Raw genomic sequence first — 16,309 nt, 5'->3', positions numbered from 1 at the left:
TATCTTACCTTGTTGTGTGCCACAACAATTGTTCCATCATATCAGTCCAGCTTGTACCTCATTGTAAAATGTTATAATGAGTCATATCGTGTTGTATGGTATCATATCATGACATATCATGACATGTCTTCATGACATCGTGATATAGCAGGATGAAAATCGATCATGTTGACGGGATGTGACACATTGTTGCGGCGTATCGTAGCGTACGTGACGTGTCACACCCTATTGAAAAGCAACATGTCACTTTATCGTGACATATCATGACATGTGTGCATTGTATGACGTCTTGGGATGTTACTTATTGGATTGATGCGATGACACGTCTGTGTTGCATCTCGATATAACGTGACGACTTCTTGTGGAGTGACGTGTCACATTCACCTGTCGTCTTATCACGACGTGTCGTGACATAGTGTGTCATGATGCATCGCACATGTGATATAATGACAAACTACTGCAACATGTCATATTGTTAAATTCTGTATTCCTGTTGTGTATTACTTTATCAGTGTTTACGGTGATCGGTCACGACGTATTGTGATGTGTTGCTGCAGATTGTATCATATTGTGACTTGCAGTGTGATGACATATAATAACGTGTGTGTGTGTGTGTGTGTGTGCAGGTTGCATATTCCAATAAAAGCAGTAAATGATGTGAAGTGGCGCTGCTGCTGCTGTTGCTGGTGGTGGCAGTGTGAGACCCCCTACCTACTTCTATGAAGTTTGGTGATTTAAAGGAAACAGCACAACCACAGTTTTCACACCTCTATCATTGACGCTCCTCTCTCTCTCTCTCTCTCACTCTCTCTCGCTCTCTCTCTCTCTCTCGCTTATATATGAGGGCTTCAGGAGAAGTTCCAGCACTTTGAGCTGCTTCGGGCCACAGACGGACGTCCATCAGCCTCAGCGGAAGGGAATCAAACCGAGCGTCGTGATGGTGACCATGGCCAGGGCGGCGCTGTGCCTGTGTGTGTGGCTGATTGTGAGCGAAGTCAGAGGGTCGTACATCCCACCAAAGATGAACAAGACCATCCATAACCTGCAGCAGCACTACGTGAGTACACACACACACACACACACACACACACACACACACACACACACACACACACACACACACACACACACACACACACACACACACACACACACACACACACACACAGTCCGTCTGGTGTCTTCTATTTACCTCTTCAACCTTCAACACAGTTTCCTCGTGTGACTTCCTGCTGCTCATTCTGACACAGTGTGGTCGCGTGGTACATTCAGGGGGTTGGAAGATTTTAAAATGGAAACAAACAAAGAAGAAAAGAAGAAGAAAAGAAAAAAATCAACAAAAATGTCACAGTGTCCCTGAATGCACCACCGGCTCATCAAATCACAATTGTTGAATTTTAGCCCTTCTGATTTGCAAACTGTGTTTGCGACTCCAGATGTCCTCGTTTGGTGCGTTCAAGGACCTGAAAAGGTTTTGGCTTTAATTCCTCCAAATGATTTTGAAAAGTGTGATCGCACAATGTGATCACATGTCTGGCGGTCATTGAAGGTGCCAACAATATGCAAAACTGTCCTGAAAGTGGCAAAGTACGCTTAAAGATATTTCCACTTTGACTTGATATGTTGAGAATTTGGACCTTTTTTCTTTGTAAGTGTTTAAAACGCCAGACATTCTTTGAATGCACCACTCATAATAAAACAAAATGAAAGTAATACTTATGAATTTAGAAATAACTAAACAATTTTGGGGGGAATTGAGTATTTAATAATGAATGACATGGCCGACAGTCCATGAATGCATCAATATGGAACCAAATTCTTTCAAAGATATTTACTCACATTGACTCACATTTCTGTTCTTATACTTTATATTTTAAGTTTTGGTGGTAGTTCAAATTTGACTGTGGATTTGACGGTCCATGAAGTCGTGCAGACTGACAATAGGAGCAAATATAAGAAATAATGCGTATTTAGAAATGACAAAACTCAAGTTGGCCCTTTGGCACCCAACTGACTTGAACGTGCCAACAAAGATCTTTTTAATAAGTATATCATTTAAATCTACTCAAAGGTGTGAAATATCAGCCCCTGAATGCACCAACAACATTGTCTTTTTTATTTTATTAATTAATTAACTTTTTCTTTTACGGAGCTTTGTTAAATTTTATGTAAAGTCCAGATGTCTGATGGCTTTTGAAAGCATCATCAAGTCTAAATGGTGAAGTTACAGATTGGGCGCTTTTAAGAAAATGACAAGCATTTTATTTCTGTTGAACTCAAATGACTAACATTTGATTTTTTCTGTTCTTTTTACTTTTAAATTTTGCAGAAGATTTCAAGAAGAGAAATATTCAACGGGAAGCCCATCTTCGACAAAGAGCTGCTGTCCGGGAATGCAGAGGTTAGTGAAAGTCAACTTTATCATTAATGTTTGTTTCATTTCTTTTTTTTCTTTTTTTTAAATATATCTATTTACCAATGTTCTGAAAAAATCCAATCTTGATCAACTGCTGCATCACTAATTGAACTCAAGAGATTCTTCTGTGATTAATGTTCAAAGCTGATCTGCATGATCTTTAAAAAAAGGAGTGAAACAAGGAAAATAAATCATCTTTAAGTTCTTTATATTGAAAGGCTAATGTAGCTTAGCATGAAGACTGGGAAAAAAAAGCGGGAAAAATCTACAGCCACGGAAATATACTTTTTAAATCTACTGTAAGAGTCCTTCAAACCTTTGAAATAAGGCAAATAAAATGAACGTTTCTTTTTAGTCATAAATGAAGTTTGGTAAACAGTGAGTTTTAGATGACTTTAGTCACAACTTCACTTCTGGGAAAATTGTGTTTTCTGTTTTAATGCTAAGCTAAGGTAACTGGCGAGCCTCCAGACTATAAAAACCCTATGTGCTTCATCGACTTGAAGTTGAAAATCATCTAAAGAAAGTTAAATGCTTGAACTTTTTCAAAAATAGATGAGAAGAAATCTACTTCAAGGCCCTTGTTTTGAGTCTTTCGCTTAGCTTAGCATGAAAAAAAAACAGTGACAAGGCAAGAAACTATAAAGTCAATCAACGTCAGTAATCAGATACTTCGAGTGAACTTTACAAGCACATTTTGGCAGTTTTGCAGTTTTTATACTAAGCTAGGCTAACTGGTTAGCCTCTGTGTAGAAAACATGACTGAATCTTCCTGTCAAATGTAATTACTGATCTATATTTTAAAATAATTTTCTTCTAACCATGACTGAATTGAGACAATTGAAACACATTGTAAATGCTTTGCAGCAATCTTAGCTGAGCAAGCGGATCTGGTTCCACTGTTTCCACTTTTTATGCAAAGCGAGGCTAACTGGTTAGCTTCCAAGTTTGGTGCTTATACACAGATCTGCAGAATTCTGGACAATTCATTCAAGATATTTAGATTTCCTCAGATTTAAATTCCCCCAGTCAATATTTGAGCTCTTTTAATAAAAAAGAAAAAATTCTGTGGAACACCTTAATTATCAACGTTTTAGTTGCTGAGTCAGCAAATCCCGGGAGGGTAAAAGTCCACTGGTTTCCTTTTTGCGTTGCTGTTTGCGTTGAGGTTTCTGCTGTGTTTGTGGGGTTTTTTTCCTTCTACTTTCAGCAGTAACTTTCAGACTCGGTGAAACTTTCACTGTCTGCAGAGGGTCTGTTGGGTTTGCAGCGAGACGAGCTGCGACCAGGCTTCAGATTCACAGCTGAACGTTTGAACACAAACGAGGTCGCGTCACCATCACCAAAAATTAATCCACAAATAATAATAACGAAGTCAGCGGCGTTCAGCACACGAGCAAAACTGGCAGGTTTCCTTATCAGAATAATCTCACATGTAGTCATATAGAGCAATAACATAGTTTTAATATCCGTTAACAAGAGGAAAATGGAAGAATGATTATAGGTGAATTTCAGGCATCAACGGGACAGAACTTAAAAGCTGTGACATTGTTTTCATCCAGTCATGATCATGGTTAAGTATTTAATTCTAAAAGTGTCAAATGTTGAATGCAGCTTGCAGTGAACGCATGCGTGGTGTTATTCTCTAAAACATCTGGACATATTCTCACATTCAAGACAAGAGCATCACTGCAGGTCATGGCTTTAGGCAGCGAGCCGTCCAGCCGTCATTCGGACGGTCAATTTTCGGTAAAGACAGGTGGAAAAAGTAGCGGACGTGTTTCTCAAAACCTCTAAAATATGTGTGTAATGATCATCACGAGTTGTCACCGTCTAATTTTTTTTTTCTCTCACCAAAATGCAGATAGAAGCAATTTGTCAACTGCAGAGGCCATAAACAAGTACATAAACAATACTTTTTTTTAACAAAACAAGAATGTGTATTGAATGCACGAGGTATTATATGCATAGTGAAAAATATGAAACATCTGGGGCACTGGGTTCAGCCGAAACACAACCCAATCGGGGAGGACGGTCCGCAAAGGGTTAAAACTGCTGCGCGGCTTTTGATATTCAGCTCATCACTGACAGGGAGGTGTTGTTCTGTTGCCATGATTGGGGATAGTTTGTTTTATAAATTTCACTTTTGGAAAGACGCATTAAAACTCTGAACTTGAAATCAAATTGTTTTATACATTTTCTGGCCAATCTTCAAAGGTCACTGTTGGAAGGTCCGAACGTTGAGTTGTTTGCTCATAAGAAACAAAGCTCTTTCTATGCGAGATCCCGAGGTATTTTTTTTTTTCCTCTTCTTTGTTTTTTCTCCATTTAGTTCTAGTATCAACCACCTTGTTGGGTTGACAGTTATTTTTGTTGTTGTTGTGGGCGGGTGACATTTTCCATCTGCTGGGTCAGTTTCTGACTCGAGCGTTTGCTTATAGAGACGCTCTCCTCACCCATAAACTCTATCGTTAATCTGGAGATCGTTGGTGTGACCAGTTCTGTCCTGATGAACTTGCTAGTTTGACTTTACTTAACTGTTGGTCCTGTTGTGGGTTAAATATCAGGAAAAGTTTGAAATCCCTCGACTGGATGACGATAAATCTCTTGTCCCTCATGTTGGGCAGCTAAAAGTCAAATGTTTGGTGATGAACTGAAGTTTATTTTCTTGTTTGCTTTCTGTCTTGATGTTTAGCACTGAGAACAATTCAAACACAACTTTCACCTGAAAATAATGCATTTTCTCAGTTTTACACCCCCGGAAATCAAGTCAGAGGGGCAAAGAAAAACGTCCAGGTTTCAGAAGAACTGACTCATCATATCAGAGGAAAAAATCTGTTCCTCTTTGAGTCACAGTGTTAATTTGACCTTTGCGTCGACGGTTTCCAGAGTGTGGAAGGTGTGATGCTGCTCATGTTTAGCTAACAGCTAGCGCAACTTCAATTCAACTGTAATTATATAGCACCGAATACAACAATACAGATACTGCAGATATTTTGGAAATTGTTTCATGAAAACTCTTACTTTGACACTCTGGATGACTTTAGTGAAGGTCAGCATTGGGAGCCCCCCCCCCACCCACCCAGCCATCACAGTTTCCTTCACCACAAGCACAAAAATAGGTTTTTAAATTTGATTAAATCTGAAACTTTTTCTGACTCATCTGAGCCGGAACGCCTCCGTAGTTGATGATCAGACTTCTTGATTGTAGAAAGAAAAGTGTGGGGTCAGCTTGAAAATGGTGAAAATTGACCGGATCGTGAGGTCCAGCGGACAGTCGCTCTGATTGGTCGACGTCTCGAGCTTAGACCTCGTTCATAAGACTGAATTTCAAACGAAGTTAAGAAGTCAGCGCTTGGTCTTTTTATCCTTTCTAACTTTAGCATCACTGTGAAAACTATAAAGTTTTTTTGTTTTTTTTTACACTTTAAAAGTCAAAACTGCTTAAAGTCCATCAAAATCTGAGTGAAACGAAAACACAACTTCTATTTGTTTAACCTATTAGGGCCACTGGTGGTAAGATGACACCCCCAGACAAAAGCCTGAACATTAAAGTTACTCAGAATATCTTCATCCAAATATTTCATTCAAGTCAACGGCAGTTCTACCTCGATTACCCGGTACCTCACTTATCTGGTACCTCGTCTATCTGGCATCTCATTTATCTGGTACCTCAGTTATCTGGATCTGCACCGAGCGTCACATGATAACTGTTTGTTATCAGCTGCACAAAGACATGGTCCCATTTCATCCTGGAGTCGTTCTCCAGCAGAAGTCCCAAACCTTTTTTGCACCATGGACCGGTTTTAAGTACCAACCATTCATTGGCGGATCAGCATGGTGGCGTATGAAAAGGTCTTAATGAAGTCTTAACGGTGTATGAAGAAAAACCTGTCGTGGAGTTAGGAAAGAAGCAGGTTTAAAAAAAACAAAAAACACACTGTTGTTGAACATGGAGTATTTAAAAATGTACAACACACTGCGTTAGCATCATTTTATTATTATGTCCAACACTGTGTGGATTATTATTATTAGGTAGGACTGTTTTTTGTTACAGTTACTTACTTACTTACTTCTCTAAAATCCAATGGAGTTACTAAACTTCCTACAACAAAAAGTTCCTGGTGAACCTCTGGGTTACTTTTTACTTGTTAGGAAGTGTCGTGAATGCAACCATTTCGTTATCAGTCTCTGCTAATGCTAATGCTCACAGTGGGTAGCAGTAAGTATGTCAAGATAGTCGCTCTGCAGCAGTGACAAAAGGCTTTTGTTTTTGTGCTGAATATTTAAAATGTAAGTGTTTTATTGGACGGTCCCTCCTTTAGCTTTGGTCCAGAAATCTCCAGAACTAAGTCACCAAATTTGAGAATCCTCTCTCAAATTGTGCCACACTAATGTAATTTCTAAGTAGAAAACCATCCGCAGACGTCTTTAGCGTTCGGTTGAACTCAGTTTGGTTTCGCCTCCACCCTCAGATGAGGATGGTGTTGATGGCCGGCGTCCTGGAGACCTACGAGAAGCTGCTGGACCGGATGTTGAGCAAGCAGCCCGGCGCCAGCCCGGCGCCAGAGGCGTCAGTCACCACCGCCGGCCCGAGCGCGGCCACGTCCAACGCCAGCGACGAGGATGTCCGTATGGACCTGGACTACATCCTGAAGAAGGTCCAGGAGCTGAAGAATGTTCGCTACAGTGAACATGAGAAGCTACTCCACGGACTTCGGAGCCTCCGGCATATCCAGGTAACCAGAACTCTTGGTGGAATCTTGCCATTCGAGGCTTTCAGTGCCACAAGTTTAACATCTGACTTTAATCTGCCTGATGAGGAAACATTGTGGAGGCAGTTACTTTAAGAACTTCACGTGAGGGTTTGAAATCAGACTGTTAGGTACGTGTAAAGATCTTTCTCCAGGTTTATCAGAGGTTGAAATATAGGACGCGTTTAAGGCCTAAGGTTAGATTTTCAGAGGATTAGTTTGGAGTTCCTATCGAAGGAGTGTAACAAAGGTAACATTTAACTTATGGAGGCTCATTTGATGGGTGTATTTCACACATATGGATGTAGCTCACAACTAAAGGCCGCTACACACGATTCTCATCCGTCGCAGATGAGCGATAATCGTGGTCTTGGCTGTGAATCGGTGGTCTTGCGTCGCACTGTGAGACCGGTTCAAGGATGGGTTTTTTTTTTAAATTTGTAGTTCATGGAGAACAACGTATTTTTCTGACAAATTTAAAACTTTGCTGTAACATTTGATCTCTCTCTCTCTCTCTCTCTCTCTCTCTCCCCCTCAGGTGGATAACTTCATGGTCCAGAGCAAAGCATTGTGGGAGCTGCCGTGGCTGTTTGAGAACGCGAGTGCACTGGCTGACCCCGTGCGGCTGGACAGGAGGCTAAAGCGGCAGATAAGGGCCAGAAATCATAAGAGAGGTTGAAAATAGAGAGAGCAAGAGAGAGAGAGAGAGCGAGAAACTCATAAATGGACACTGTTGCCTTCCAATTTGTACTAAACATATATTAAATATTGTTTAATATTTTTATAGTGGTAGCCAAAGCCTGATAAATATTAAAAAAAATTTAAATATATATATATATATATTTTTCCAAACCTGTTACTACTTGAAAAGCAGAAAATTAAATCCTGGAATTACTTGATTCTATTTTTTGTATTCATTCAAAAACAAAAATGTTTGAAAAATTCAAAAAGTAAAATTGTAAATTGTAAAATCAAATACTAGAAAGTACTTGATTTAATTGTAAAATCTATTATTATGTATAAAGCGGATCACTTATCGGATTTTATTTGAAAAGTGGGAGGAGCCAAACTAACACAAGTGCCCCTACTGGATGATTTAAGCCATGTTATATAATCAATATGAATGTCATTCATAATAAATAGTTAAACTGACAAATAAAAACAATTAATAACTAATTAAAAATAAAAAGACAGATCTATTAAAAATTTAACATTTAAAATTTGTTTCCCAGTTGGAGAAGTGGGAGGAGCCAGACTGAAACCAGAGCTCTGATTCCCTGAAGAAGTGACTCTGCAGATAATTTAAGCCAAAGGCTCTATATCATCTAAATAATCTAAAATTTTTTTATGAATGAAATATATTTTTTCTTGAAATGTTTTCACAATTTATAAAGATATAGTATCGTCAATAGTCTTATTAAAAAAAAATCATGATCTGAATTATAAATATAATATTAGAATGATGAAAGGATTTCAAGGATTTCAAAGTGGGAGGAGTCAGATGGAAGCAAGAGCTCTGATTGGCTGAAGAAGTTACAGTGAATATAAAATTTAGTTAAATTTAAATTAGAATTTTTTATGCACTATTTTTAGTAAGTTTTATCAAGCTGTAAGAAATTATGACATTCATGGTAAAAGGAAAATAATTGAATCTGACTGACAACGTTCTTTCTGTTCCTTTTTGATTTGATGGTGGTGGTGAAAGTGGGCGGAGCCAGATAACCAAAATATTACCTTTTTTAAAATGTTTGTTGAATTTTTTTTTTTTTTTACTTTCTATTGAGGGCAAACTGCAAGATGTTCTGTAAATCTCCAAATATAGCACTTTTCAAATTACAGCTCTCTGATTGGTCAGAGTATTGCTAACCGCAAAGTATTCTGGGACTTGTAGTTAATCTTTTGTTGTCTGATGAAGCAGCTTTCTGTTTCTGCTGTTGTTTCTGTGAGAACTGATGATGATGATGACGTTTACAATATAAAGCACAGCAGGTTAATACTGACGTAATTCACAAGTACAGTCGAAGTACCAAAGCTTTTCAGGGACATTTTAACTGACTTTGTTTTTTTAAAAATAAATTCCATATTTATTTTCCTATTTAAGGTGTTTATTTAATGGTTATGACTGATTATTGTTTATTTATTGTCTATTTATACATTGGCACATGCAAACAATTGAAAATAAAATTGAGTTACCTTGTAAATGATGTGGCTTCATTTTCCTCTCTTTTATTTTATAACCTCAGTGGATGAAACAATTTTCCTTGTTACATTTTCTAGATGATAAAAGAATCCGGGTGCAATACAGAAATGTTTAAAAAAAGAACAACTTGTGGGACAAAAGCAGCAGGTGATATTGTCAAACATCATTGGAAGCTGGTCTGACATTTCTTCTTGATTTTAAAAATTCCCCTGTCGGAATAAAGTATTTCTATTGTGAAAGAGTCCAGGCGCAGCCCAGAAATGCTCCAGAATAGAATAATCTGAAGGATAAAAGCAATGTCTTTCATAGTCAAAGAGTCTGGGTTAGATTTGTGTATTGTAATGGTAAGAAAGGTACTCTTTTTGAATCATGACAAATGGTTTATATATAAAGGAGTCAGAATTCTACATGGGAGTGTCTTTAAAAACATGTCTGGATGCTGGAAGAAGTGCAACAGAGAAATGCTTCAGAATAATCTGAGTTTTCCTTCATTAGAAAACATCTTTGTGAGGGCACTCGGTAGCGTGCGTACCTTCGCCAACGCCACACTTGTTTGCGGAACCGAGTTAGCATCGCTAGCATGATAGCCATTAGCTCATACCGATGCTAACTCGGTGGATTAAATAGTACATCCCGGTGTGAAACGGGACTTGTTCCTATGGAAATGGCTCAGCCACCAGGTTACGGAGAGGCTGCAAGACTTTCTGGGAGATTTATTAGTGCTATTATTACGAGAAAATTCAAAAGCATTGGCCGTTAGCATCCCAAACTCTTGTTGATTGGTCCTTGGACGATGACAAATCATCCCTGAAAATGTCATGTAATTTGGGTGCGTCGTTTTTGCGAAAGGTAAACTACATACATACATACATACATACAGGTGAAAACATAACGAGGTATGTGTTCAATTGCCAACTGCTATTGGTTCATTTGCTATTGGCGGGTCTTCGCCACGGGAATAAATACAGAATAAATACCTTTACGAAAAAAAATAAAATAAAAGTTCAAGGCCTTTTCTCCTGCTGCAGCGGCATAAAAAAAAGCAGCTGTTTTTCCCAAAACGTCTGGGGGTCGAGGAGGGAGACAAACGTTCAGCTTTTCTATAATCTTGAATCTTGCCATGGAGTTTGTAATAAGTGCTAGCAATGACCTCTTGGAAAAGTCCCAATTGAAAATTGTGTTGACAATAAATCTGCAACCAAATGTCTTTATCTTCTCCTTTAGTCATCGCAGGTTGATAAAACCCCTATCAGTTAACGCAACTATATTTTTGTTCGCGCAGCTCGCTAGCGCTGGAGTATGAACTCTCTGACCATCCAATCAGAGGGCTTGAATACACCGACGTCACGCAAGGCCTTCTAGAAGGCCCCGCCTCCCCAATATCAAAATATGATTGGTTGAAGCAGCCACGTGACCGATGCCAGTTTCACACTACAGACACCTGCCGAACTGAATGTGAGGGCCTCAGGCAGATTTCTTTACCCGGCAACAGGGGATGGCTGAAATGTGATTGGTTAAAAGCTTTAATGTGGAAGTACACGTCTAGAACCAGCGCAGCCGGGGGAGAAGCTCTGAGAAGAAGCGGACAGACCGTTTGGAATTATTTGATAAGTATTCATTCAAATTATAATCACCTGCGTTGCGCGGCCCCACTACAGAGAGTGTGGCAAAATGTAGGCGGGGTTGTGAACTCCACAGTGATGTAACTCACCCCTGATCTAAACTGACCCGTTTTCTTTCTCTGCTATTGGAGGGAACGCGTGCCGGGATGACACCGTCACTAGACAGCTTAGTTTTTCTCGACTGATCATTTCACAGCTCATTTCCTCTCTGTGTGTTTCTGTGTCTCGGTTCAGCGTCTTATCTCATCTCAGTGGCTCAGATTGTAATCTGATCTGAGCGGTTTTCAAGAGTGAGACAAACTTCCTGCCGATAACGTGAGCCGTCACGAAGAAACGCTTTAAACAAACTCTGATTTGCAGAATTTCAACCACAAAAAAATATGACATCTCAGGCTGTTTCGCTACATTTCTGTAGTGAAAGTCTGGAGACTAAATCAGTTTTCATAGTAAAAAAAAATAAATTTATATGGGTGTTAAATTATGCCATGAATTCTAGCACTAATATCGTTTCTTTTGAATTAGATTTTTGAGTCTGGGAGCTCAAACACCTCTTTTTGCAACAAATATCCATTCATTCAGTATCTGAATGATGCTGATGATGGATAAAGTTAAGTTGTTGTTTTTTTTCCAGGTGAAAACTTGGAAAACTACGCTGGTCGATTAACGCATCCAAACTCCGAGGCTGTTTGTAACTTTCACATTGACAGTCTTCCACTGGCAGACATGCGGAAATAAAAGACATAAACTCACTTCCTCTCCCTCCTGCAGCGTTGTCTGCAACAAGCTGACACACACACACACACACACACACACACACACACCAGCGGCAGCAGAAACAAGAGGTGAGGACTTAGAATGTAAAGTCTGACTCCTTGCTGGGTGTCGTCATGGTTTCCAGACTCCTCCATCTCCTCCTTCGATTGTCATTTAAAACCAGAAGACAGCTCAGTCGCCCTCTACTGTCGCTTATCTGTCATCATATCACTGGTTTTGCAGCTTCATTATCAACTCTGTTAAAACGCACAGTCAGCTGTATGCTGATTTAAAGACTTCATTGTGGATCCGTCGGGATATTTTAAAAGAAACCGTTATCACATTTTTTGGAAAATTGACTTTGGAGTCTCCCAGGGATCAACACTTGGTCCCTTTATACATCTTCATTTTGCTGTTTGAAAAAAAACAAAAATCCACTCCATGACCCCAGTACAATATGGTAGTTTGAGGCCTGTTTGGCAGCAAACATAGACCAGAGTATCATCTGCATAAAATATTTACATACACCTCCTTTTTAACACTTCGGACATCAATATTAGACAGATTTGTATGTCTGTTGGCAATAAGCATGGATATGGGCATCATCTACATTAGAATATTAGTAAAGTACGCCTCAGTTAATGTAGTCATAAGCATTTCCAAGAGTTTTTGTCTTGGAGCAACAAAAGTAGACGTCGTACTTTTTCAGTGTGTTGAAAGACTGATCAAAAACAAAAACAAAAAAGCAAACAATAGGATTCTGTGGAGGCCTTGCCTTTCCAGCTCAGTCTCTAATCAACAACAATAAGATTTTTTAAAAAGCAAACAAATAGTACTCCATCTGTGCAGACAATCTATTTTGTCGATATTTTTATGTAGTATCTCTCTCGGTAATTCTTATCTATATATATATATATTTTCCAGTCCTGATGCTGACGACTCTTTTCAAATTTTTTTTTTTTTGTAACTAACTAATAAACTGACGGCCCCAGAATTGATCCTTGGGGAACTCCACACACACGGCGCTGTAATGCAAAGCTCTTTCCCGAACGCCTACTTCAAAGAAATCCATCGAAATAAATAATTTTAAAAAGAGAAGAAAAAAATGGAAATCAATCGTCTCCTCTTTGTGTCGTCTGCAGTGTCTGCAGCCTGTGTGAAGTCCCTGTGAGGATGTTCATCGACCACACTGACAAACACACCGCAGTGTCTCCGTTATGGGGGGGGGTGAGGTGGGGAGGGGGGGGAATCACGTCGTTGATTCTTAGAAGTCGTAGCCGTCAAATATCACCCATAAAAAAAGCACAGAGAGCTCAGGGTGCATTGTGGGCTGCAGTTACTGTAAAAGACGTCCACATGCCGTTTACCAGAAGTGACGTAGGGCGAAGGGGGAGGAGCCTCCGGCCCGTTGGGGGGCTGCATCAGTCCTGCAGCCCACCGGTGACCCTGCAGGACGTCGCCCCGCCAGGCCGCCGGTATTGGGACGCGTCAAGACGTACAAACAAGAGCTGCGTTTATTCTGTTCAATAATGAATTACATACGCGTGGCAGACGGGTTATATTGGAATGTGCAGGTTAAAAGTGACGTCCACATGGTGGAGTCTTAATAACAGCAGTGAAAGGCAAATGTGACTCAAAATGAAAGATTTTGAAGCAAAATATGAAGTTTAGTTGGATTCTTCTGAAGTCTTTTAGACCTAAAGCATCAAAAACAATATGAAAGTCCAACATTTCATATTCAATCCGAGTAAATTTGTGTTTCGTCTGTCGTCGGCATAAAAATTTATTTAATACACGATTAAACCAGATTGAAACTAGTGTAAAACTTGAAAACCTAAGACGCGTCCCTATGGCATCCCAAAGTTATAAAACTGAGTCCAGTGGTTCAATTATCGAGGTTTTAAGGACGCCACTGATGTAAGTGATCGTTAATTTATGGGAATTTTCATTTTGCACTTTGATGTGTGCTGTGGTGTCTAAAATATATAGAGAAATAAATTAATTATTACTTATTAGTGAGTTGTTTGTAGCTTTGTTTCATTGGAAATGCTGACTGTAGATCTGAACCAAACCAAAAAAAAAAATCACACTCTCACACACACACACACACACACACACACACACACACACACACACACACACACACACACACACACACACACACACACGCACACACACACACACACACACACACACACACACACACAGCTCATGAACACATAAAGCTCTGTGGTGCGGCATTTCCATGAAGTTGTGTGTTGTTTCCTGTTGCAAAGGAAGCTGTGAGTGGGTTAACAGCAACCACACACACACACACACACACACACACACACACACACACACACACACACACACACACACACGGTTATGTTTTGTATCAACACAGTCTGCAGAAGCACCCTGCAATCGAACAGAAACGAAACTGTAAGAGAAATAATTGTTACAAATGTGATTCTAATCCAACATTCTGCAAGGAATTAATATACATTTTAAACATAGTTTATTGATTTCTTATACACAATTGTTTTAAATTAGAATGAAAAAGATTAAGTGCATTTCCTTTTTTTTTTTACCTGTTTTTTTTACCTGTATTAGTTTAATTATTTATTTCTGGAATTGCTTTCTGAACTCTTTCAACGCTGGAGTTCGGATGAACGCAAATAGAAGATGATACTTTCATACATTCCCCCAAACTTTGGTGATTTCTAAGTGATTTTAATTACATTTTATTCTCAGTTGAAAATCTTGATTATGAAACAAATTAAATGACATTCAGATCATTTCTTTTTCCAGTTTAATTTTTGAAAATATGCAAAACAACTATGAAGTTCATTGACACACACACAAAAAAAAAAGTTTTTGTAGGTAAATTAAATTTTTCAGACCAATTTAGTCATGAGTCATGTGGCTGCAGTGATGTTGATGCACTTCCACCTGCTGACCAGCAGGGGTCTCTGTCACTCTGTGATGGACGCTCACACTTCTATTACCTGGTAAAGTTACTCTCACGTTGCTCAGTGCTGGATGAGTCACGACATTCAAACAGTTAGAAAAACAAAATGTTCCTGCACTTCGTCGGTACTCCTTTCAGAGGTAGTGGGATTACTTTGTGAAAGATCCAGCGTCATCTAGGGACCTTGTCTCCGAGCTCCTGGTTGACCTCTGGTCCAGATCAAACACGGGATAAATGGTCCCAGTGAAAATGTTGGTGTTGGTTTTCATATCAATTCATATAGCAGGGGTGGTGAGCGCAATGCATTTTGGGTATTTAATAAACAATGTGCAAAAGTGTGAAAATATCTTGCGGGCAGATGTGGAGTGAGTGAGAAAGGCTCTCAGGCCGGACTTCCACTTTTGGTCTGGACCAATCAATGAGCTGCGTTTCTTCTTCTCCTTCTTCTTCTTCAACTTCCTTTTCATTGAATTTTTTTCAACTGAGTCACATAGGTATAGTGCAAAAGTTTCCATAAACTGTCAATTAAAATCACACAGCATAAGTGGAAAAAAAAAAAAAAACCCACTCACACATACAAACTAAACAACAAACAAACTAACTCACAGCTTAAAAAAAACCAAAAAAAAAACACATCAGTCATTAGAAAAAACACAAGTGGAAGGTTAAGAGAACAGCGTCCGCGGGCAGAACAGCTCAAACTGCATAGGTCAAGCCGTCTGTGTAAGTTATTAAATAGAATTTACTAAATATAATACAGTTACTCTTGTGTTGCTTCGCATTTTGCGAATGATGAATCAGAATATTTTCATTAGAATATCTCATTCAAACAAACAGAAACAAAACTGAATTTGATAACAATATATGGTTTCTTATTTGAAAATGAATGGATTTTACTGTTTAGTGTGGAAAAAAAGTAGACAGTTAACTGATTACGATGTTTTTGATTTCACAAGTTACAGGTCAAAATGCACCATTGCAATAAGCAATTTGTGTTAAAAAAAAAAAAACCCAGAGAAACACTACATTTGATTGTTTCTATTATTAGTTGCTTAACTAGTTAGTGGGAGGAAGATGCTCTATAATCTGGATGATATCTGAAGGTAATGCCAAGGTCATAGTGAAGTCATAATAAAGGAGAGTGTCCATGTTGGTTATTTGAGCTCATTATTTTGTGTGTGTGTGTGTGTGTGTGTGTGTGTGTGTGTGTGTGTGTGTGTGTGTGTGTGTGTGTGTGTGTGTGTGTGCCGAAAGAGAAAGAGAGAGTGAGAGAGAGCGACAGAGAAAGAGAGAGTTCAGGTTTCAGACCTTTCAGTTAAATTACAGAGTGATGATATAACACACACACACACACACACACACACACACACAATTTCAATTTATACGGAATAAAGCATTTTTTCAAGGATTCGTTTTTTTTATTATTTCATAAACAAATATTTATGGCAGCTACATGTAAGGGATGAAGGAATGAAGAAAAAGGGGAAACGAGGAGCAAAATGAGGTATATAAGGAGCAGAGGGTGAGGAATGAGGTATAGAATAGAATAGAATAGAATAGAAGAGAATAGAAGAGAATAGAACTTTATTCCTCCCCAGGTGGAAACACAAA

The 16,309-nt window shown here is 39.0% G+C and overlaps 1 protein-coding gene across 1 annotated transcript; it reads left to right on the top strand.

The window, feature by feature from the left end:
* Positions 1–937: 937 nt before the first annotated feature.
* On the top strand, positions 938–7,849 carry LOC308146651 (interferon gamma-like; the record flags this gene model as incomplete). The annotated part of the gene is made up of 4 exons (XM_080518554.1): positions 938–1,057; positions 2,330–2,401; positions 6,892–7,155; positions 7,709–7,849. 4 exons carry the CDS (start codon positions 938–940, stop codon positions 7,847–7,849), a joined length of 597 nt encoding a protein of 198 aa, XP_080374680.1.
* Positions 7,850–16,309: the final 8,460 nt, after the last annotated feature.

This window comes from Blennius ocellaris (assembly GCF_963422515.1).
Source record: "Blennius ocellaris genome assembly, chromosome: 22".
In the NCBI taxonomy this organism is placed as follows: Eukaryota; Metazoa; Chordata; class Actinopteri; order Blenniiformes; family Blenniidae; genus Blennius; species Blennius ocellaris.
Note: the sequence above shows the minus strand (reverse complement) of the source record. Positions and strands in the feature narration are given on the sequence as shown.